Consider the following 21,577-nt stretch of genomic DNA (forward strand, 5'->3'; position numbering starts at 1 on the left):
TCCAGAGCATTATCGCATGCTTCGACTTCTAGAATGTTTTAAGACAAAATATTAAAACAAAATTAAAGTATAAAAATCGTAGAAAAAAGTTTTTGGCCGACTTCCAAAATTTGGAGTGGTAAAAACTGAGTAATTGTCACTGTCTGACGGTAAATACGAAATTTCCAAATTTTTTTCAAAATTATCCCCCCACTTTCAGTAGTCAACCTTTAAAAAAATCCTTAACTATAATAAAATGAAAGTTCGATGACTCACAGCTGTTATTTACAATACAATTTTACTGATAATTTTATTATAGCATTAGTGAATCACTATTATGATTGTATTTATGAGGACGATAAGAATAATAACAAAAACTATTAAGTATCTTCTTTTCTGTTTCAAAGTTTCTCAGAGCAATCATATTTCACTGGCTCCCAGGATACAATTTTTTCTTTCAAGTTTTTAACTGTTTTGCTTTTTTTTTTTAATTAAACTTTAAAGTCTCTCAATCTTTCATTCCAATGCCAATGGGATAAGGTCACTTGCGGAAGAAGTGGTATACGCCCTGATCACTCAGATCTTTTCCTTCGCTGCCATCAGTACTTGAAGACAACGGTCAATTACTTACTCGAAGTTGCGTGCGTGTGGGAGATATCAAGTGTATGATTGATAAATTGTGTCCCAGGCGAGTATAGTGATCGAGTAAGCGAAAGCACGAAAGAGAGAGAGATAGAGAGAGAGACATAGAGGGTGGGAAAGAGAGGCAGTAAGAGTACGACCCGGGAATGGGAGGATGACAAAGAGACGGTTCATGCGAGTGACGAGAACCTCGTATATCATACAAATCGACGGAGCGCGCAGACAATTGGCAAACTAACCCCGCCCCCAATTCTCCCTCTACCCCTAACCCCGCGACTATTTGGCACATACATAGCGCGCGCAACGGGAAAAAGAGAAGAGAGAAACGAAGAAAGGAGGAGGCGAACCCCCAACTGCCCTGCCGTTCATAACCTTTTTCGAGAAGTGTCAGCTTTTTTTGACATCTTCATCTATCTATCTCAACCGGGTTTTTCAACTCCTCCTTCATCTAGCCGCGTCTTCTTCATTCTTACTTTTTTTTTTTCGTAACTGTTGATATTCGTTACCTTCTCAGATTCTTCAATGAGCTACAATCATCTTTTCAAGGTATGACTACTGTAAATTTTTTTTAGAATCGTAGGGCAAAGTAGGGAAACTATACATATACGTTAGTCACTCTTCCTCCTGCATCCGAATTTTACGATTTCACGCCTCATACACTGTTTTGTATGTATTTGTATGTATGTACAAAGTAATTGTAGTGAAGATATATGTGGATCCTTTAACACACGCCTAACTGATTTAGCACGTCAACAATGCGGGTAATTCTTAGACGCGGTGGAGTAGAAATATGAACAAATTATGCTGCAGACCTTCTCCCTAGGGACCAAACTTGTGAATAGCATTTTACTTTTTCTCATATACTAAGTGAGTTCTCATGTTCTACCTCGTTTCAAAAAATGCTAATAACGGGTTGAAATTGTATGGCGGACGCAGAATATAGTTGAGTTACCAAAATTTTCGGTACTTGTGTAATATACATAGCCCAGATTTTACGTTATTCTTTTTCTCTATATTTGACGTAGGATTAGTGGTTTTGGATGCCTAAAAAATTAATAAAATTTTAAAATTTCACGTTCAACTACATAAAACAACAGTTTATAACAAAATGAATGGAAAAAGTATTGGAAAATGTTTTTGGGTTAGGTACACTACACAAGCACTAACATTTCATCATTGGCTAACTTACATGTGTATGCCAAATGCGCGTACACAAGTATTTGTAATATAATTAAACTTTGAATATGATTGAACATGCCAGCTAATCAATTTGATTGCAGATTGTTGTGGTTGGAGATCACAATTGCGGGAAATCATGCATATTGCTGCGATTCGCTGAGAACAGTTTTCGCATGGATCATATCAGTACATTAGGAGTCGATTTTAAATTGAAAACTATCAAGTTGGGACGGGATAAGGTAAGCGAGACGTTGAAGACATTGTCCTTCGTTTCTTACTACATATTTACTTTTCCTGTTTACCTAGGGTTTTCGCTCCTGTATGTATTACTTTATTATACTGAGTTTCACCACAAATTTTGACAGGAAGTTTTTTTTGAAATTTTTCTTATCTGAAAAAGAAAAAAATTTCTCCCACGCAAACAAATGGTTTGATAATTCACCAATTCCTGATAACAATCTTTCTGGTCAGCAAGTACAACTATGCTCATTGATTGCAGATCCGATTAGAACTATGGGATACCGCTGGAATGGAACGGTATAGGACTATATACAATTCTTACTATCACTCAGCGCACGGAGTGATGTGTGTCTACGATATGACAAATGAAAAATCGTTCGAAAATCTGGAGAAATATTGGCTGAAAGAGATCAAACAACACGCTCCACCAAATGCCGTATTGATGTTAGTTGGCAACAAGGCAGATATGGATCAGGAACGGAAGGTGAGCCATTCGGATTTTTGGTACCTTGGCGATTTGTCATTCGATGGCCATCTGGCGAGGGAACACATTTATTCAAAGCATATACCACGTGTTGCCGTTTTTTGGAGTGGAGGAAATATTGGAATTAGATGCGATGCGTAGGTGCAACAACTACAAGTCCTCTGCCTCCTTCTTCAGCTATCCTATTAGCCCGAATTAGACAGAGGTCAACCTCACTCTGAGGGGGGGCTTCCCATCACCACCTCCTCTATTCTTCTTTCAACAAACCGATTCAATTTATGTGTATGTACATTCAAATACGCATAGTAGTGTTGTATCAGAGTAAACATGGGGGACCTCACCGGTCGTACAGTAATATTGCGCTGGCCACACAACATGGTCTTCTGAATTGTGAAACAAGCGATGAGCGGCCGGCTGGGAGCATGAAATGAAGAAAAATAAAAAATTCTGCTTCGGAAATTTTTTTGGGGAAACAGTGAAAATGTTTATGGTGCCAAAATTACCATAGTACAAATTTTCAAAAAAATTTTTTTTTTTTGATAGTCAAAAAGTGGCAATTGTTGTGTTTTTACCACTTTTGAAAAAACTGCAGCACTGTCGCATGTTCGAATCAATACATTGTTTAAGTATCGATATTAAAAACATGTGTATATCAAAAAAAGTAGTTTTTTTTTTTTTTTTTTGATCGACGGCTTCCAAAAAAGTGGCAAAAACTGAGTAATTACCTCTATTTGAAATAAAGAAACAATGAAATCAAAAAATGTCGGCTCTACTTTAAATTTGAATTTTAAACTTGAAAATTTCAACTTGAAACAGTGTTTTTAATTTTAAAAGAAGTAATATTGCCACTTTTGAACAGCTTATATGTAACGCCACACAATTTTTCATCAACAAAAAAAGCTGACCAATCTGTCGGACTTAATCTATCAATTTTATGACTCTGTGCAGCTAGATTCGAGAATGGGAAAGAAAGCTGGTTTGCTGCCAAATCTGTCGGGTGCTTTTTTTGTTTCGTGCAACCAATTAGAAGGGTTGTTCATTTCTGGCTCGACCACCATCCATCTTTTTCCAGTGACCACAATAGGAGCTGCGCGGGTCGTTTTGTTTTTCGAGCCGCCACGAAAGCCTCACGCACTTTTTCGCATTCATCGTGGTTGCCAAATCGGCGAGCACCCTTCATTAAAACATTACAATAAAAGTTGTTCATAAGTTGTTACTACAAATCGGAATGTGCAAAAGCACTGTTACACATTATTTATGTATTGACTGAAGAAATGTGTTGAGAGAAGTGAAGCGTCCAAACAACTTGATTGAGTTACATTCTATCACTATTGAATCGGTTGAAGAGAAAGAAAACGCGAAAGGGAATTGGTGAAGCCTGCCTACTTAACCGCAGCCATTATGCGTTGTAATTATCGGATTTTTTGCAGTTTACTATTCCCGCTAATAGGCGCGATGCTGGTGTGTAGTTGGAAAAACAACACTTATAATTTTCAGGTTGACTTCGATCGCGCTGAGAAGCTGGCTTCCCGACTAGGAGTCTCACTGTATGAAGTGTCTGCAAAAACTGGTACGTTTTCTTTCATTTCGAAAAAAAATAATGAAAAAAAAATAAAGGGGTTAACTTTCCGAGTATATTTTAATTTAAAAAGTATAAAATTAAGATTTTCACACATATTTTGATGAAACTATGGTTTAAAACATTTTTGAAGGTGGAATAGTGCCAGATATTCTTGTAAGACTTTTCAACAACTTTTTGAAAAAACTTTCATTAGCAGTCAAAATGTGTCAATTACTGAGGCTTTGCCATTTTTTTTGCAATCTAAGTAGATCATAAAATTTGAAGGAAGAAATTTTATTTGATCGACACAAAGTGGTAAAACCGGAGACTCCCAATTTTCCAAAAATCATATAAAATTTGGAATTTTTCATTGAATTTTTACTATGATATTTGGTCATTGTTGTTTTCCCCTGGCACCCTTATAACGAGATGAATTGATCTGTGTAAAAATTTCAAATATTTTTCAATTAAAAAAAAAACGGTATAAAACCCTCAGCGAATCTACAAAATTGTCCATTCCCATATGATAACTTAACTTTTTAAAATAGAAATAAACGTAGAAAAACATTAAAAAAATTACTTGATTAATTTGAAAATTACGTTTAATTTCATTGCAAAGCTCGAAAAAAAATTCAAAAATTGATCGAAAGATGGCATTTTCCGGAAATATTCATTTGGCAAATTCTTTTGGCAATTGGCAAGTTTTAGACAGTTTTTAAGTTTTTGTAAGTTTTGAAAATTTTAAATGAATTTAAATGTTATTTTTAGACTAATCAAGTATTTTTTAATGTATTTCTACATTTATTTTGTTTTTAAAAGTTGACTTACTATTATGGTCTACTTATGTTGCGATAATAAATAATCAAACATTGTAGGGATTTGAACATGCCAAAGTCCTATAGTTTTCTCAGAAAGTGATTTTTTTTAAATTTTCTCACTGGCACTTTTCCGCCTCTAGAACGTGAGAACAAACACGGAAACTTGAAGATTTATTTTTTCCACACTGATTGTCGTTTTCCAGGGATAAACTGCGAAGAAGCATTTCACACTTTGACAGCTGCAATGAGAGAACGAATAACGGCTGGCAGTATGCATTCGGATGAGTCGGATGACAACGAGGTTAGTAAGACAGACAATATCCGGATGCAATTTATATGCTAATTATCTTTCAATAAATATGCCATTTTTAGGAGTTTTCATCGGCCTTCCACGTTGACGGAGTCATCAAAAGCGATAAAGGGAAGTTCACATCATGCTGTGCAAGTGCTCCGGAACCCGCCTTTGTCTGATTTAAACCTTGACTTAAACATATCATTCATTTAGTCATTCATCACAATCTCGATAAAACACTTCGATCATTTGATAATCTTTTTTTTTAAACGTGCTTTAATTATTTTTAAGTGTGCTTGTCAAAACCATTTCAAGGTGCTCTGCCGTTATGTGGTGCAATTAAAAAACCCCCTTAACATTTGTATGCTTCTTACTTGTTAGCACAATATTTTTTCCCTCATCATCTTTTTTTACATTGGTCATTTGCACTTTCATGACGTCATTGGAACGTCACTATGTTTTATCTTGAATTCTCCAATTTCGGGTATTAAGTTTAAATTTACTATTATGATTGATAAATTGTAATTTTCAAATATTTATTTTTATACAATTCACAGAGAGAAAAAAGAGAGATGGAATATATGGATATGAGGTTGCAGCATACGATACGAAAAAATATTACTTTTGGAATGTGTTGTACAACGCAGTAATAGCTACAATTAATCATGAGAAATTGGAAAAATGTGCATATATTGAGATGGGTAGAAATTTTTTTTAATTGAATAATAGAAATCGATTTTCTTTTGAACATTGAATTGAATTAATTACTCGAAAAGGTTGCACGCTTTCAACTTATTAACAGAGCAAAAAATGTCATTTACATACAAAGCGATACATAGAAACAAAATTAGAACTTATGAAAACAAAAATCTCGTCTAAACTTTTATTTTCAATTGTCCGAACCCAACCCAGAAGAACCAGATCCAGAAGTTGACTGTCGTCGAAAACGTTTCACAATTCTCCGGTATCCAGAGGTTAGAACTCTTATTGAACCTCTACGGAAGCGAGTCATTGCGGATGCACGTCCACCGTCATTTCTGTAGACAAGAGAGAAGAAACGGAGATTGAATTGATCCTCTGCGCCATCTGAAACGACATAGCAACATTAAATAAGAAAATTATTGAAACCCATTCTTATGATGCTAAAATGATCAAATACCATAACAAATTTTTTCTAAAAAATTTTGAACATTTTTCAAGAGGTAGTGAAACTCACTATGTTGGCCACTTTTCAATAAATCTAAAGCAATGTAACTGGTTTGAACCTATAATATATAATTAGAACATACAACCAATTTTCCAAAATATTTTGAAACGTTTCGTTGTATAGCTAAACAATGCTCTCGACATTTTTGGTTTAAAATTAGAAATCTTTGCTGCAGACGAATTGTGTTTGAAAACAATTAGAAACTTGAAATTACGGTAGTCGACAAAAAAATATTTTTCGGAATGTTGTTAAAGGTGGAGTAACTGATAAATGGTCATTTTAGCAATTTTAGCCATTTTTAGCAATTTGATTTTTAATAATTTTCCCCACTATTAATTCTGAAACTCTGTTTGAGCCATTAAACTTCAAACATTTTTTTTAAATCAGAATTTCTATTATTATCTAAATTCCAACTCACAATAAATCACTTCTTCACTCTCCACAGCTTCTGCAATCAGCTTATAAAGACACTTATCCTCGTCGTGATTCAAAGCATCAGTTCCAGCTCTTCGACATCGCATGCAAATTTTTATCTGAAAATCATACAGATTTTAAAACTACCCAAACAAAACACTCTCACCGCCAGATTTTCCCAGACACGTTCGGCTTCCTTTTTGCAATAGTAGAGCTGAACTTGCTGTTTGTTCGTGAACTTTGGCATGTTTCGAGCAACTTCAATCTCGGTGTTTTCTCTGCGGAAGTTCTGAAGAAAAAAAACCATAAGATGACAAAAATAATTATATCCTACCATAAGTGCGTAATCTCCAAAATCCGAATCAACTACAGTATCTTGATGTGATCGGAAGCGCTTGATCGTCTGACCCAAACGGCTTTTTATTATGCGATTGAAAATTGACGAAGAGGCAATTTCATCTTTTGCTGGAATGACGATTCTCAAGCACATGCTTCCGTCTCTCTGAAAATATCAGTTTCGTTCTCATCGTAATTCGTAAATAAAAAAACATACCAGTTTGCATTTCTCAATGCGAGTGATGTCATTGTCCCACTCCTTACGGACGTTTTCCATTGCAAACTGGAAAATATTTCTGTTTTTTTGAACACCATTTAAAAATTTGTGCACAAACCACTGCAAACTTTTTGTGATATTTTTTTGGCACAGGTTCAGTCAAGACTTGTTGCTCTCCAGAGACAGCTGGCTCTTCTGGATGATCTGATGCTACACTTTTGTAGCCCTCATCTAAGGTTTCGATGGAGATTTCTGAGCCGTCTCTCTGAACTGTGCTCTTTTCCAGGGACTCTGCCGGAATGAATCTATCAACTACTGGCAACTCTCTAATGAGATCTTCATGACATGAAATCTGGAATACTATTATAGTAGCTAATGCTGTTTTGAAATGGTTTTTTTTAATCTTACAAAATAGTTCCAAACTAGGTCAGAAGTCATCCAATCATCTTCAATTAAAGATTTAAGTGACATGCGTTCAGATGGGTTTACATGAATCAGCTGTTCCACTAGCGATTGAATTTTGTCACTGGCAAGAACGGGGGAACCTAGGATACCAGCTTGAATACTTTCCATCATAGTGTTGCGGCTTTCCAAAATGAACGGACAAGATCCAGTAGCCATAACAAAAATGCACACACCCAAACTCTGAATAAATGGGGATTTTGTTTAAGTACATTTATTACACTCCAAACATTTTTTAGATTTCTTAAGAATTTCCAGTCAAAGTTTTGGCAAGGTGCTGATTTTGAACTTTTAAGAAAATCCAGAATGTCTTTACACGAGCAATTTAAACTAATATAAAGTTGAATATTGTAGAACTTTTTTTTTGGTTGACTTCCAAAAATATAACTGGCAAAATCTAAGTAATTGTCACTTTTTGACAGTTGTTAAAAAACTTCCCAAGTTTTTTTAAAAGTGTAACTTTGATATTTGGTCCTTTTAGCACTATAAGAGTAGTTTTTACCCATAAATCGCATTCAGAAGTCACTTCTGATAACTGATTGTGCAATTCTGGAGCAATAAATGGAAGAATGTGCAGTGGTGTTTGGCTGAATGGGAGCCAGTTCAAAAATTGGGAGCTTTCAATATCCGAAATTTTGACCATATTTTCTTGCAAGAAAATATTCTTTGTCTGCAAAATCGTTGACCTATTGCGTATATCACTAATTTTTCCGAGTTTCTTACATGAAGCGTCCCATGGCAAAGATTTTGTGCATGCAAATATTCGAGAGCTCTTGTGGCTTGTACCAATACAAGCTTAGTCTGGGACTCGTCGTACTTGCCTTTGTCCAAAATGTCGTCTGAAAAGATTAACATTTAGAGAATGAAAAGATACAATAGTAGAAAGTAATCCTACTATTCGTTCGATCAATTTTTTCGAAGTACACACGTTTTTCTGCAACTAATCAATGTTACTCACTAACTCTATTTTTGAAAAGTACATTATAGTGGTGGAGTAGCGAAAATGTTGAAACTTTTTGATACATGCCTTACCGTGTAAAGTCCAAGAATGGAACTCCATTACTTTATACACTATATCTTGAAAATGAGAAACCTGAAAAAAAAAACAATAAGTACAAAAATTTCAAATATCAGTCACCGAGAAAGTCTGTACAATAGCCGGATGCTCGATAGAAATTATTTTCTGAAGAGTGGAGCCTTCATCGTGTGCAGTTAGCACGGCATCATGAAATGTTTCGTGATACTCTTTGATTGCAACCTTGAATTCAATTTTGAAATAACGACACTAAAACAGCTGAAAGCGGTCAAACGTTGTAACACCTGCTCAATTTTTTGACCTTGGATTGCACTTTTAATAGCGTGTGCAAAAAATGTTAAAAATAATTATAAACCAAAGCTCTATAGGTATTTTGAACTAAAAGGAACTGAAGAATACATATAATTGTATAGAAACACTAGTGAAAAATGTGTATTTTTTAGCTGTCCATCAGGGGTTTAGCAGCAGAATATGCAATATTTTAAGAAATTTTGATGATAAATTCCGTAATTTCCTTACATTGTTTTATTATAAAAGTTAAAAAAGGTATGTACTGATCACCCATTTGCCGGAAATTTTCATTTTTAGCAAATTGCCGAATTGTCGTTTGCCGGCTATTAATTTGCCGGAAATTTTTAGAGGAATTTGTTTTAATTTTTTTAATGTGCAAAACCACAATTTTCGGCAAATTCGGCAAATCGGCAATTTGGAAAATTGCTGATTTGCCGGAAATTTGCATTTCTACATTTTGCCGATTTGCCGTTTGCCGAAAATTTTTTTTGTACATACCTGTAACATTGAATCCGTAATAGTTCCTAAGAAGACTGTACCAAAACGACCTGATGCGATTTTGTCACTGATTCCCGTCCCATTCACGACGTTGGACAGGCACGTTAGTTCCACTGGTCTTTCAATAACACTTTCAGATGCATGGTCAATGGACATACAGCATTTTTGGAGTTCCATGGGTATGTCTAATTCTTGGTTTGAGAGGAACATACATTCCATCTTCATCTGAAAGTTTTAGTAAATATTACTTTAAGCTAGTTTACGCAAATATTGTTACGGAAATCAGAAATTATTTTCTCTCGTGCTCCAGTTTTAAACGAACTTGATTTTGAGTTTAAATAGCGAAATAGAGTGGTTTTGAACGATGAAAATAATGACTATTCAACGAATCTATCCTATTAGCACCAATTTGTCGTATTTCTAATATGTAAAACGATGGATTACAAATGCAAGCTTTTCAGCTTCAGTAGAAAAGATTACGAAAAGCTGTTGCAAAGTTGAACTTAGGGCATAGAAGTATCAAAACACAAATGTAAGTTTTTCAGTTTCAGTTCATGATTAATACTCTAATTTCGACAAAATGAGACGTTTTTGAATTCTGTGCTCAACATCGCTTCAAGAAACAGATTAGAAGCAGATTAGAAATTGTATCGTCTTACTGTAGCTGACGCAGAACTAGTAAAGTTACTTAAGACCTTGGATATAATATTGAGATAAAATGTGCACTTTTCGCTTCGCAAAATTCTAAAGTGCGGGGACATTGTTCAGGAAATATTTGAGAACACAACGAATATCTATAGTGACGGCGCGCTTCTTCACCATTTTCCACTTTAAAATCTCCGCCTACATTTTGTGTGAAGCACGGTGAAAAAGCACACATCAACATTCAATGCTCCAACCCGCGAAAAAACACAAGGAAGTTGAACGGAAATAAAAAAGAAAATGTAAAAAATGCAATCCAATATAAATTTTAAAAATTGGTCATAACTAGGGTTTACCTCATTTAACTTGAAACAAAAAAAAATAAAAAATAAAAAATTTTTTTGCAAAGTTTAATTTTATATCTGGTCATTTCAGCTCTTTAGGAATTCAGCCATACTTTTACTTTGCGCAGTTTTCACAAATTACTAGAAAAGTTAGTTTGACGACATAAACTTTTGAGTGTGCTACCCAGCAATTATTCCAGCTACAAGAAGAGAAATATTGATCGTATTCAAAATTTCTACTTACTGTGCTAAAGTAAAAATAGGAAAATAGGAATATTTTTTTAATACTTTTAAATATTCATTTAAAATGGTGGGGATATAATACACAAGTACCAAACAAATTTCAGCAAACCGCACTATTTTAAAGAATAAAGCAATGAAAACAAGAGAAAATAAAATTGAACTCAAAAGCATATGTGCGAATGACGATGGGATCAAGTCAGAAAGTGCATACTCGGCGGGGTTGATGAAGAAAGAAGGCTGTTTTATTGAAATGAGTAAAACATAGTTCTTTCACTTTTTTGTGTGTCTTGGCTAACGACGGCTGCTGGCCAAATAAGAGGGATGATGCGGATGCACTTTTAAGAGAGCACTAACATTTTTCTCTTCTTTCAAGAATGTAGCTTATCTTGCACTGATGTTTGGAATAGATTCTGACTCATGTGTCCTATAATTATTTTGATTCTGCTTTTTCAAGGTACATTTGAATACAAATTATATAGTTAGAGCAGAAACATTTTCAAGCACAAAATTTTAAAACGTGAGCGCAAGTGAGTAATCAAGTAATCTAACATTCGGGTCAATGACTGCTTCGATAAAAATGAAGATGATGAGAGACATTGAAAGTGCAACGGAAATTGTGACGGGTCAAGGGGGGAGTAGAAAAAAAGAAAGAATGACAGATGGGAGCATGTCTTTATGCGTTTCCAACTCACAAGAGGATTTTCGAACTCTCACTAAAAATTCAATGCCACAAGCACATTTCACATCGTTCTGAGAAGCAGGAGTAGCGGGAAGCATGATTACAAAATTGAAGTGTGATCCACGAATTTCCTAGAAAACAGCTTAATATACGTGCAAAAAAAGGTGCAAGTTGTGGCGAAGATCTTTCACCTCAGTTCTTCTCATTGTTCGTAAGGGCGTTCGTGGCTCTTGGAGGTACCCTAAAGCTAAGGCGATACAGATTTCATATTTAAAATAAAATATTGTCCAATCCGCAGGTAAGATAGGACTATGAATGGTCAAAAATGGGTACATATCGCAATTTTTGAAGCTCTCTATCTCGGTGGAAATAGAACATTCTGGAAAATGTTAAAATGCTAGCCTATCCAACTTATTATATTAATTATTATGTAACAAAACAAAAATACAGTATTTGCTTGTTTTCAAAATGTAAATTTTTGAAGTGTGATGGTTTTGACTACATTTTCCTATGCCCTATTTGTGAACTATTTCAAGCGGGGGTTTAATGAAAACGTTCAGATTTTGAAAACGGATTCGGAAATTAAAATTCTGCGAATCAAGAAGCCCTAGAATTAATCTGAATCCTTTAGTTTCGAAAAAAAAAACCTAAAGAAAAAACATTCAGAAATATTTTCAGAGTAGCGGCGCAAAACTTGCATACAAAAGTACAAATCCAAATTACACGGATTGCTGAAAGCATAAAATATATTAAACCTTGAGGAAAAAAAAGTCATGAGATCTAATAAATATGAAACATTTTTGATTAGAAACGCCAGCTTGCAATTTTGTATCAAAAGGTTGAAAAAAGTAGATTGATCGGGTCAGATCTAACCAGAAGGAAAAAAGAGCAGCAGGCGTGGGAATTTCGGGTGACGCTATTTAGTTTGGAGCAAATAAGTACAAATTCTGGGCATATGTCTTGTTGAACTTGTAATGACAGGTTGTAAATCGTGATGTATGTATGTGTGGTAGAAAAAATTTCGTTGTAATACGGTTCGATTAACTTATTAGAACATGAAGGAGTGAAGAATATGTAGATCACAATTTTTTTAGTCGACCCAAAAAAAATTTTCTTCGATTTTTATAATTTAATTTTGTTTTAATTAGTTGTGTTAAAACATTCTAGGGGTCGGAGCATATAGTTTTCTCCAAAAATGACAACAACTCAGTAATTGCTACATTTCAAATGTCACTAGAAAAAGTGAAAAAAGTCAATTTTTTTTGAATTTTATCAATTTTCCGATTGGCGCTCCATAATTGATAGGAATGTAATTTTTTTCAATTTACATCAAGCCTGGTAAAAGAAAAAAGTTTCAAAAAACCATAAATATCAACAATTGTGGAAAAGAAGCATGGACATCTAGACGCAGAAAACCTCTTCTCCAATTATAGGGGTCAGCCGAGGAGCTTGGGCGCCGCCGCCGCTCAACTGACGCACCGGATTAGGCAAATCGAGGGGATGATGTTCTTTGGCACTGGATAAAAGTGTTTGAATCTGAGTGAGGACAATGAGTAGCTATTTATGAGAGAGCAAAAGGCTTCTCGAATGAGGAAGTCATTTCATGCTTCATTTTCCAAATTTGGAAAGAGGAATGATCAGATGTTTTAATCAATGTCACCTTGGAAACCAATTGGAGATGAAGGAGGAGTGCACGGCCGCCGTTGATAGCTTGCTTCTAGTTTGATACTCTTCTCCCTAAGATTTCACTCAGCGTGCGTGAAGTAGTCAGCAGGGGCAGAAAAAGTGGGGCAGTGATCATTTGAAATATTGGGAAGCCGCAAGAAAAAGAAAGCTCAGCAGGGGAAAAAAGTTAATTGATAGGAGGAGTGTGGACTCGGAACCACAAGGGTAAAAACTACCCACTATTTATCAACATCAGAATTTGACGTTAACGAGTTGACAGGTTTGATACGATTAGTTGGAAGCAGGACGCCTATTTCTAAAAACGTGCCATGGTAAAAAAAAACTGAGGACCCAATCCGGCCGACGCAAAAAATTCGGTTGATCTCCACTACAGGCCGGACAGGGCCGTTTTCATTTTGAATGAGTAAAACTTTTGTTTTGAATGTCGCTTGAAGCTCAATTTTTTTGGAATGGTTATTTTGATTTCAAACAAACTGAATTTATTCCAAGTTTTAAAAAAACTCAAACCTTTTAGTTTTGGCCAGTTTTTGTACATTTAAGCAATGTACCCACAAACTCTACTCCCCTTTTAAAATTGTAAACTCACTCCAATTTGTGTGAAAAAAAGGCCTGAACTTGAAATTCGAAGGCAGTTTACTTTGTGCCGAAATTGAAATAGTGTTCAACTATGATATACTCCAATGGGATGTATAATTTGAAAACTTGCAAATCATGCAAGAAATGAACAAGTTCTTCATCTGGCTCAATGCATCTGCATCAAAATTTTAATGAATGTAATCTCACGTATGTATGGAAAATTGTTTATGCAAATTCGGATGACTAGAAAACATTCAAACAAACGAGAGAGAGAGAGAAAAAAATACAAGTGAAAATAATTTATAGGTCATTGAAATATCAATGTGGGATGGAGGGGGGTCAATTAGGCTTCTCGTGAGTGGAAAAGGGATGGGATGGTGAGAAAAATGAGAATGGCAAGTAAAACCCGTTTTGAATAAGATAAAAATGAGAATGAACATGTCAAAAACTGCTGAAGAACGCCACCTTATGACACAAAACATCATTTAGGTGATTGATGACCTCAAAACGTTGGCGGCGGTCTTTTTTTTTTGGAAAAAAAAATCAAAAGATTTAAAAAAGATTTACAAAACAAATTCTAGTTTTAGATGGCACCAGGAAAATTTCAAGTATGTATCTACACATGAGTTGATGTTCGACTAATTGGTCGGACCACTTCCGGCGACGAGAGGAAGTTGTAGTTGGACGTTTTGGGAGTCTCCACTTCCTGTAGCGTCTCCATAACCGGCAATTTGTCGCTCATCGCCACGCCGTACATATCTGAAACTCCTGAAATGAGAATGAGGATGAGTTATGCACACGGTGTTATTGGTTAGGGTTAGTACCTCCAGGCGTGGAAAGTCCACTGCCAAACGATCCATATGAATGTTCATACCGGTTGTAGATGTATTCATTGGCCGAGTTGTTGAAACATTTTGGATACAGCCCTCCCGGTGGCCCGAATGATCCGGTTGCACCGAGGAAATCCAAATCCGGATTGTTTTGAGGAATCGAGATGTAATCCTGTGAAATAAATTGGTTTTATTCTTTGAATGGTGATATGATATCAGGGGGCTCAAAAAAATTGAAACTATCGTCAAATAATCCCTACGATTTTAAAAATTGATCTGCTATAAACACTAGACTAATACATATATAAACCGAATTTTTCTTCATATTGTCCAACTTTTGACCAACCTTCGTGGAGAGATGAACATTGTCAACGGGGCTGCTACTATACATCTCTGGGAAATATTGTCCATCCAATGCCTCACATTTCACTGTGACGTCAGATTGATCATCTGAAATTGTTGTCAATTTATAGATTCAACCACCTGTTGATAATAACTCACCAATAAACTTTGACTTTCTTGACCGACAATTACTTCTGCACATGCAGAGGCAGCAGAGCAGTGACACCAAAAGAACACCTGCACTTATAATTGCAAGTGCAACCATTCTATCGAACTTTGCTGTTATTACTGAAAGTCGGAAATTGTTATAAATTTTGTTTCCCTTTATTTCTTCGTAAAATCTTAATTTAATCGATACGTGAATTTGATTTGAATTTTTTGGCTTAGAAAAACACTAAACCTTAGCCTAATATGGACAAAAAGGGTCACATGAAAATTTCAAAATGGTTAACATTTTTGGGCCAGGAACTACAGGTAGATACTTTACTACCGCTTCCATGCAGGCACCAAAACGCCTGCACGCCTTGCGGCGACCTCTGCCTGCCTTGCGCCAAGAGCTACGTCTCTTGTATAGTGCGACGCGGGACCCGAAAAGTGTCAGTCACGGCGAAAGAAACACCCATTGCATTATGTGGTGGGAACACCAAGTCTTTGACTTCTCACCATAGTTCTGAAAGGAGGCGTGAGGCCGGACGGTTGGAGGCAGGTGCCAGGCCCTGAAACCGCGCCTGCATCACATGGAAGCCCTATACTCCGCAAGTTTCCAGAAAAGTTAAAACTAACCAATCCAATCTAGAATATTTCTCTTCTTGAGCAGTGTGCCTCTGTTGTCAAATCCTAACCCGTTATTTGCAGAGCAATTATAAACACCAAAGTCTTCTTCTTTCAAATCTTTGATTTTAAGAATACTTTCTTTTCCATATGGCTTGGGATATTGGTGAACCTGAAAAATCTAGTTTTTTTCAGAATTTCTCTTCAAATTCCCTACCGTAATTCTTCCATTATTAAAATTGATCTCTTTCCCATTTACTGTCCATCTAACGTTATTTGTTTTCGGACGGCCGCTAATTTCGCAAATGATCTCCGTTGCTTCATCGAGTGAAGCTGATACTTCATCTTTCATGGAGACCGTTGGTGGGCCTAAACATTTTATGTTAAACTACAAGCGCCTAATTTCAACGAGCGTACCTCTGATATGAAGGTAATGCGATAAAATTTGTTTTCTAAACCCTTCCACTGTAGCCGTACAGTTGTAGTTACCCTGTTGCCATGTTCTCACATTCTCTAACGTCAAGCTGAAATTTATTTTGTTATGATCATACATATTATCCAATGCTAATTTTCCAACATACTTTTCACCGTGCCCAATAATTTCATCGCTGTCTCCACGAGTCCAGAAAATCGCTGGAGCTGGATTTGCCAGAGTTGCACAATGAAAAAATGCATTGTCCCCTTCATTTACTTCTTTATCTTGTGACGTCGACATAATACGTGCACCAACTGTAAGAACTAGGTTTTATATGATTTTATAAATTTGAAAATATAGGTTTGAAAAAAAAACTGGGTGTCTTCTTCTTATGTCTTCTTTTCCAATGAAAAGAGATGAACAACTTACATGCCACATTCAACTTAATCGACCCGCGAGTAGTTCCAATTTCATTTGTAGCTTCACAGAAGATATCTCGATTATGATCCTCCATTTTGAGAGTTTCGAATGTTAGAGTCTGAAATAAAAATAACTGAATAGAGAAATGTTTTTGAATGTCAAATGTGAATGTGACACAATTAATTTTAAGTATAATAAATGGCTCAACAATTTACAATCCGAGCAACACTAATTCCTCTTACATCTCCAGTTTCTCTCAGCTTTTGATTCCCCTTGTACCAGCTGATCTTCACATTATCCAATGGTTTTGCATTAACATTGCATGCTAGAAGAGCTGAGCCATTTTCTCGTAGCGGAAGTTTTGATGCCACTGTTAAGTTGATTTGTGGCGCGTATCGAAGAGAAAGCTTCACAGAATCAACCTCGATCTGGAAGAGAAAATGAATAAAACAAAATATTAAAAAGCAATAAACACGCTTACTTTATTAGGGAACGTCATGTGTTGACTAATACAGATCAAGTATTTGTGGTCATCTTCGGGACGTGGTATGAAACTGAAAAAAGTTTTCGTAATTTTGATTTTTTAATAATTTTTTTTCTAACTGAACGATTTTTGTGTAGCCATTTTTTCATTCATTTCAACTTAAAATGATAATTCAATCGAAACGTGAAATTTATTTGCATGTTTAGGCTTTGAAATACATTAATCCTAAGCTTAATATGAACGGACAAAACGGTCGCGTGAAGTTTTTAAAATGGTTAGTATATTTAGGCCAAGTATACTACACAAGTACCAATCGAAAAATAACATTCTATAAAAATAACACACTTTTTTCAAATTACCGGGGCACTTTTTTATAATTTTTTTTTGAAACATAACAGCAAACTGCTATTCTAGAATTAAAGGATAAATCAATTTTGTGGGTATTTTGCTTGAATTTGCCAAAACGGCCACATTTCTTGATCATTTAGGCCAAGTATACTACACAAGTACCAATCGAAAAATAACATTCTATAAAAATAACACACTTTTTTCAAATTACCGGGGCACTTTTTTATAATTTTTTTTTGAAACATAACAGCAAACTGCTATTCTAGAATTAAAGGATAAATCAATTTTGTGGGTATTTTGCTTGAATTTGCCAAAACGGCCACATTTCTTGATCAGCCATTTCGAAAAACTTCCAAAACATTTTCATTACGGGTCGAAATTTTGGAAAAAAGAGATTTCAGGAAAATTTGGCACTTTTTTTTCGAAATTTTGACACGCCATAAGAAATTTTAAGAAATTTGTCGAGTATTTGTGAGACGTCCCATTATGAAATTCGGTCGTTTTTGGCACGTTTTAGTCTATTTCAGCAGAATACCCGCCAACTCTACTCTCCGCTTTAACTGAAATGTTTCATGTAACCAACCTCAAGTTACTCATAATACTGTAGATACTAGAGTCCTCTCGTGAATTGTTACCGCCCTCTTCAACTTGAGTGGTTTCATTTACATGTGCAATCACGGTTTCTTGAGAGATTTCTGGTTTTGCTGAAATAGGTTTTTTTTGAATTCATTTTCAATATGAAATTTTTTACCATGAATTCCTCCGAATTTTGAGCGCGATTCGCCCAACCATGAAACAATGTGCTTTCCATGCTCATCTGATGCAATTGCCCATCCTATCGTTGGAGGTGGTTTTCCTTTTCGAGATAAACATGATTGAGTTATAGGATCGCCGGCAATTGCTTTCAGAGAATGATGGCTTTTCACAATTTTTGGAGGCGTCGGTCTCACTGAAAAAAAATATTCAAAATTAAATAATGAGCAGCTCAATAACATTTTTCTTTTTATTTTTTCAAATTTCCGAATCTCATTTTCCCGTTTTTTTTTTGTTCAATGTGAACATATTCCACCGCATTCTATGAATAATGACCCCGCAATGAGATTTACAACACAACCTCGTTGCCTCAGTCCTCCCCGGTGGCGGTGTGGTTTCACCAAGAGCAGCTGCCATATCAGAGAACGGAGAATGGTTAGGAGGCAAGAAGTACGCGCGGATGCGTACCCCCTCAACAACCACTTGAGAGATAAATTGGCGCTGGCAGCACGTTTATGAAGACATTAATTGGCAGCCGCCGCGCGAATTGTCGATCTGTCATCTCGAATTTTAAAGCAAGTTCTCATTCTCAGAAAACCGGAGGAGATTGTGTGAATTTGACTTTTTTGAGACGATACAACAACGATGTAATGTTGCAGTTGATTAGTGCAAGTGCTATGTGTTTTTTTAACGTACCTAACACAGTGAGCTTTGCTTTACTCGAAACAACTGCTTTGGCGTGATCGGATTCCGAGATTTGACAAGCGAAATCATCATCATCGAATAGCGTTACATTGGAGATCTGGAAGTTCAATTTGTTTAGCAAAAAAATCTAAGTAGGTACCAAACTCTTAAAATTGTTACAAGAAAACCAATCCTAAGGAGAAATTTTTAGAGTTTTTTTTTCAGACAAAAGAAAACATAGCAATAAAACTCAGGCCTAAAATATAGTTTCAAATTGATGAACTGTAGCCCGTTAAACTCTGAATATTTTGGTTCAAACTATGTTATGGTAGCAGAAAAAATCACGAGGTTCTTTAGAACCGCTCAAACAGTGCTAATGGGCCCAAGTTCTACAGTAAAATTTTAAAAAATTTGTGAAGTTTGTTTTTTGAAATTTCAGTTTAAAAAACAGGTGAACATTTTGTTTTCATCTATTGTAATTTCGGACATCGACCTGCAGCACACCTGCTGCAATGTTCGAAATTTATCAAAAAGGTCATATTTTTTATTAAAATTTACCAAAACGTTGACTCTATATTTGAAAAAATCTGAAACTTTTAGGAATTTCTTTAAATGATATTCTGACGTGTTAAACCAAACCAACTCCTCACAAAAATACATAACAAATTTTCGTACCAAAAAAAACTAACCTCCAGATTATACTCCCCATTTGCCGCACTTCCGACCATCCTGTATCTTTTATTTCCAGGAAGTGGTTTGTCTCTATCCGTTCCGAGCCCAAAGTCATCTTTCATCCACTGTACCGGCCCTTGCTGAAAATTATCATCTTTTAATAATTTTTCATCTTTTTGCCATTCTCGCAAATCGAATTTTTCTAGAACCTGTGGAGCAGGAAATTCAATCAGAAACCGGGAAGTTTCCGAGTTTCTTGACCAGTTGCGCGCACTTCATTTTTTTTTTGCGTGGAAATGTCGAAGGTTTCAAAATTTTGCAAATCACACATCACAACTTACTTGATGTTCAACTCTGCATGTCAATATTGCTGTTTCTCCGACGGCTGCCAATGTATCCTTCGGAGCTTCCACTATTCGTTGTTGTAACTGTTGGCAAGTGACCAGTTGAAACAACAACAACAGTGGCCAGGTCTGCCACCGTACCATCTTTCTGCCTGAAAAGCAATTGTGGTGAACATGGAAATGTGTTTTTGCAAAAAGGAAGGCCGAAAAGAGAGACACGCAATATTGAGAACAGTCATTATTAAAAAAGTATTTAGAGCTTCTAGTAGGAAACTTAACATGTAGATTCTTAACGCACAGCTTTCTGTTCAAAATGTATTTTCAAAATGATTTTCCTATTGTTCTGATGCTCAATCATCGAGAAGAGAAAAAAAAACGATGGAAAGAAAGTTGAGAAGTTGAGAAGCAAAATTTTTGTGGGATAAGAAATGATGATGTGGTCGAGGCGAGACGCAAACACAGGCACACACACACACACGTTTCTCACATTGCAAAAAGTTAGCGCGAGTCAATCTCCCTGCGGACTTAGGCGGTGGTGCGGGTCCCCCCAATGCAGCCTCTCATTAAATATCGTCTAACGGGATGATTGGAGGGAATTGTCGTTAGTAGTAGTTATGTAGGTTCTCATATTGTTTTTTAGTACTTGTGTAGTATGTATACCTGCCCCAAAAATAATTTCCTATGTGTTTTCCATTCATTTCTATGGAAAATGATAATTCAATCAAAACTTACAATTAATTTTCACTTCTTGGCTTAGAAAAACACTAACTCTAAGCCCGATATAAACTAGAAGGCCACCAGATAAGTGCATGTGTAGCACTGACAAAAAGGCACTGACAAAGCACTGACAAAAAGGAACTGACAAAAAGGCACTGACAAAGCACTGACAAAAAGGCACTGCCAAAGCACTGACAAAAGGCACTGACAAAGCACTGACAAAATATTGATAAGACACTCTACTCCACTTCTTGTTCAACTCTGTTCTATTCGTGATATTCTAAATTTAAAATCCGTATAAATTTTGTTAGCGGGTATTTATAGATTACTCGACTTTTTGGAAATCGTAAAGTATATAGTTTTGGTCAGAACAAAATTGGAAAAAAGTGCCTTGCAAAAATTGGGTGCTCACAATAGGCTCCTTAAAAGTTTCCCTGTAATATTATGTTTCCACCATCACATTTAAAAGCAGACTGACCCGAAATATCCCAAAATAATTAAAGAATTTCGCACTGAAACTTCTTCAATATTTCTCGAAAATAATTTATGATGGTTCAGTTAAAAATTTCAAATTTTGGTCCCTTTGGAAATTGACTTTTTTAAATAGTCATTCTTATTCGCATTGTTTGGTAGTTTTTCTCACATTTTTCAGCTAATTATGGTACATTTATGTTACCAAAAATGATAAAATTTGGATTGGAATGTTCCTTAGTTAACAAAATATCTTGAGATAAACTACCAAAAAAGGATGATAATTTAAACAAAAAGGCAATTCCCATGCGTTCCGACATGGAAAAGTTACCAAAATTTGAGATTTTAGAAAAAATCAGGAATTTTTTCTAAGAATTTGTTTTAATTATAGAGAAGTTTTATAGCAAAATTCGTTTATTTGAGCACATTTTGGGTTTATCCCAATAACCGTAACTCCTCCAACCGTGGAAATCTTCTAGAAAAAATGAGACTTTCACAAC

At 35.6% G+C, this 21,577-nt stretch overlaps 3 protein-coding genes and 6 non-coding genes across 12 annotated transcripts; 4 read left to right on the top strand and 5 right to left on the bottom strand.

The window, feature by feature from the left end:
* Positions 1-1,143: 1,143 nt before the first annotated feature.
* Positions 1,144-5,729, top strand: rabr-1 (RAB family; the record flags this gene model as incomplete). Of its 2 annotated transcripts, NM_076054.7 has the most annotated exons (6): positions 1,144-1,167; positions 1,902-2,039; positions 2,300-2,524; positions 4,022-4,094; positions 5,107-5,204; positions 5,276-5,729. In NM_076054.7, the coding sequence occupies 6 exons, from the start codon at positions 1,144-1,146 to the stop codon at positions 5,372-5,374; spliced, it is 657 nt and encodes a 218-aa protein (NP_508455.2). The 2 variants fall into 2 exon arrangements, with proteins under 2 accessions (NP_508455.2, NP_001407544.1); NM_001420570.1 differs by lacking the exon at positions 1,144-1,167 and having other exon boundaries at positions 1,974-2,039; positions 5,276-5,374.
* On the bottom strand, positions 2,625-2,761 carry K02E10.10. Its single transcript, NR_070509.1, has one exon. It is a non-coding gene; the product is annotated as an Unclassified non-coding RNA K02E10.10 (non-coding RNA).
* K02E10.7 (Protein kinase domain-containing protein) lies at positions 5,711-9,881 on the bottom strand (the record flags this gene model as incomplete). Its single annotated transcript, NM_001373245.4, has 12 exons — positions 5,711-6,281; positions 6,821-6,935; positions 6,983-7,105; positions 7,151-7,318; positions 7,370-7,435; positions 7,488-7,721; positions 7,778-8,014; positions 8,334-8,501; positions 8,555-8,670; positions 8,864-8,924; positions 8,970-9,089; positions 9,657-9,881. 12 exons carry the CDS (start codon positions 9,879-9,881, stop codon positions 6,085-6,087), a joined length of 1,830 nt encoding a protein of 609 aa, NP_001360081.1. The 3' UTR covers positions 5,711-6,084.
* Positions 9,882-11,484: 1,603 nt separating this feature from the next.
* On the top strand, positions 11,485-11,557 carry K02E10.9. The gene has a single exon (NR_070510.1). It is a non-coding gene; the product is annotated as an Unclassified non-coding RNA K02E10.9 (non-coding RNA).
* A 2,479-nt stretch (positions 11,558-14,036) lies between these two features.
* Positions 14,037-20,048, bottom strand: syg-1. 3 transcript variants are annotated; one of them, NM_001129687.6, is made up of 16 exons: positions 19,887-20,047; positions 19,563-19,685; positions 18,886-18,991; positions 18,188-18,385; positions 18,020-18,140; positions 17,086-17,158; positions 16,847-17,032; positions 16,614-16,722; positions 16,351-16,498; positions 16,187-16,293; positions 15,987-16,138; positions 15,782-15,941; positions 15,158-15,286; positions 15,003-15,106; positions 14,651-14,828; positions 14,037-14,594 (listed from the first exon to the last, which is right to left on the bottom strand). In NM_001129687.6, exons 1-16 carry the CDS (start codon positions 20,031-20,033, stop codon positions 14,443-14,445), a joined length of 2,193 nt encoding a protein of 730 aa, NP_001123159.1. In that variant the 5' UTR covers positions 20,034-20,047; the 3' UTR covers positions 14,037-14,442. The 3 variants fall into 3 exon arrangements, with proteins under 3 accessions (NP_001123159.1, NP_001360786.1, NP_508457.3); NM_001373246.4 differs by having other exon boundaries at positions 14,041-14,585; positions 19,887-20,048; NM_076056.8 differs by having other exon boundaries at positions 14,041-14,585; positions 14,701-14,828; positions 19,887-20,041.
* On the top strand, positions 15,438-15,575 carry K02E10.12. Its single transcript, NR_070511.1, has one exon. It is a non-coding gene; the product is annotated as an Unclassified non-coding RNA K02E10.12 (non-coding RNA).
* K02E10.11 lies at positions 15,445-15,585 on the bottom strand. Its single transcript, NR_070512.1, has one exon. It is a non-coding gene; the product is annotated as an Unclassified non-coding RNA K02E10.11 (non-coding RNA).
* On the bottom strand, positions 18,575-18,735 carry R11B5.4. The gene has a single exon (NR_070513.1). It is a non-coding gene; the product is annotated as an Unclassified non-coding RNA R11B5.4 (non-coding RNA).
* R11B5.2 lies at positions 18,630-18,753 on the top strand. The gene has a single exon (NR_070514.1). It is a non-coding gene; the product is annotated as an Unclassified non-coding RNA R11B5.2 (non-coding RNA).
* Positions 20,049-21,577: the final 1,529 nt, after the last annotated feature.

This window comes from Caenorhabditis elegans, chromosome X (assembly GCF_000002985.6).
Source record: "Caenorhabditis elegans chromosome X".
NCBI lineage: Eukaryota > Metazoa > Nematoda > Chromadorea > Rhabditida > Rhabditidae > Caenorhabditis > Caenorhabditis elegans.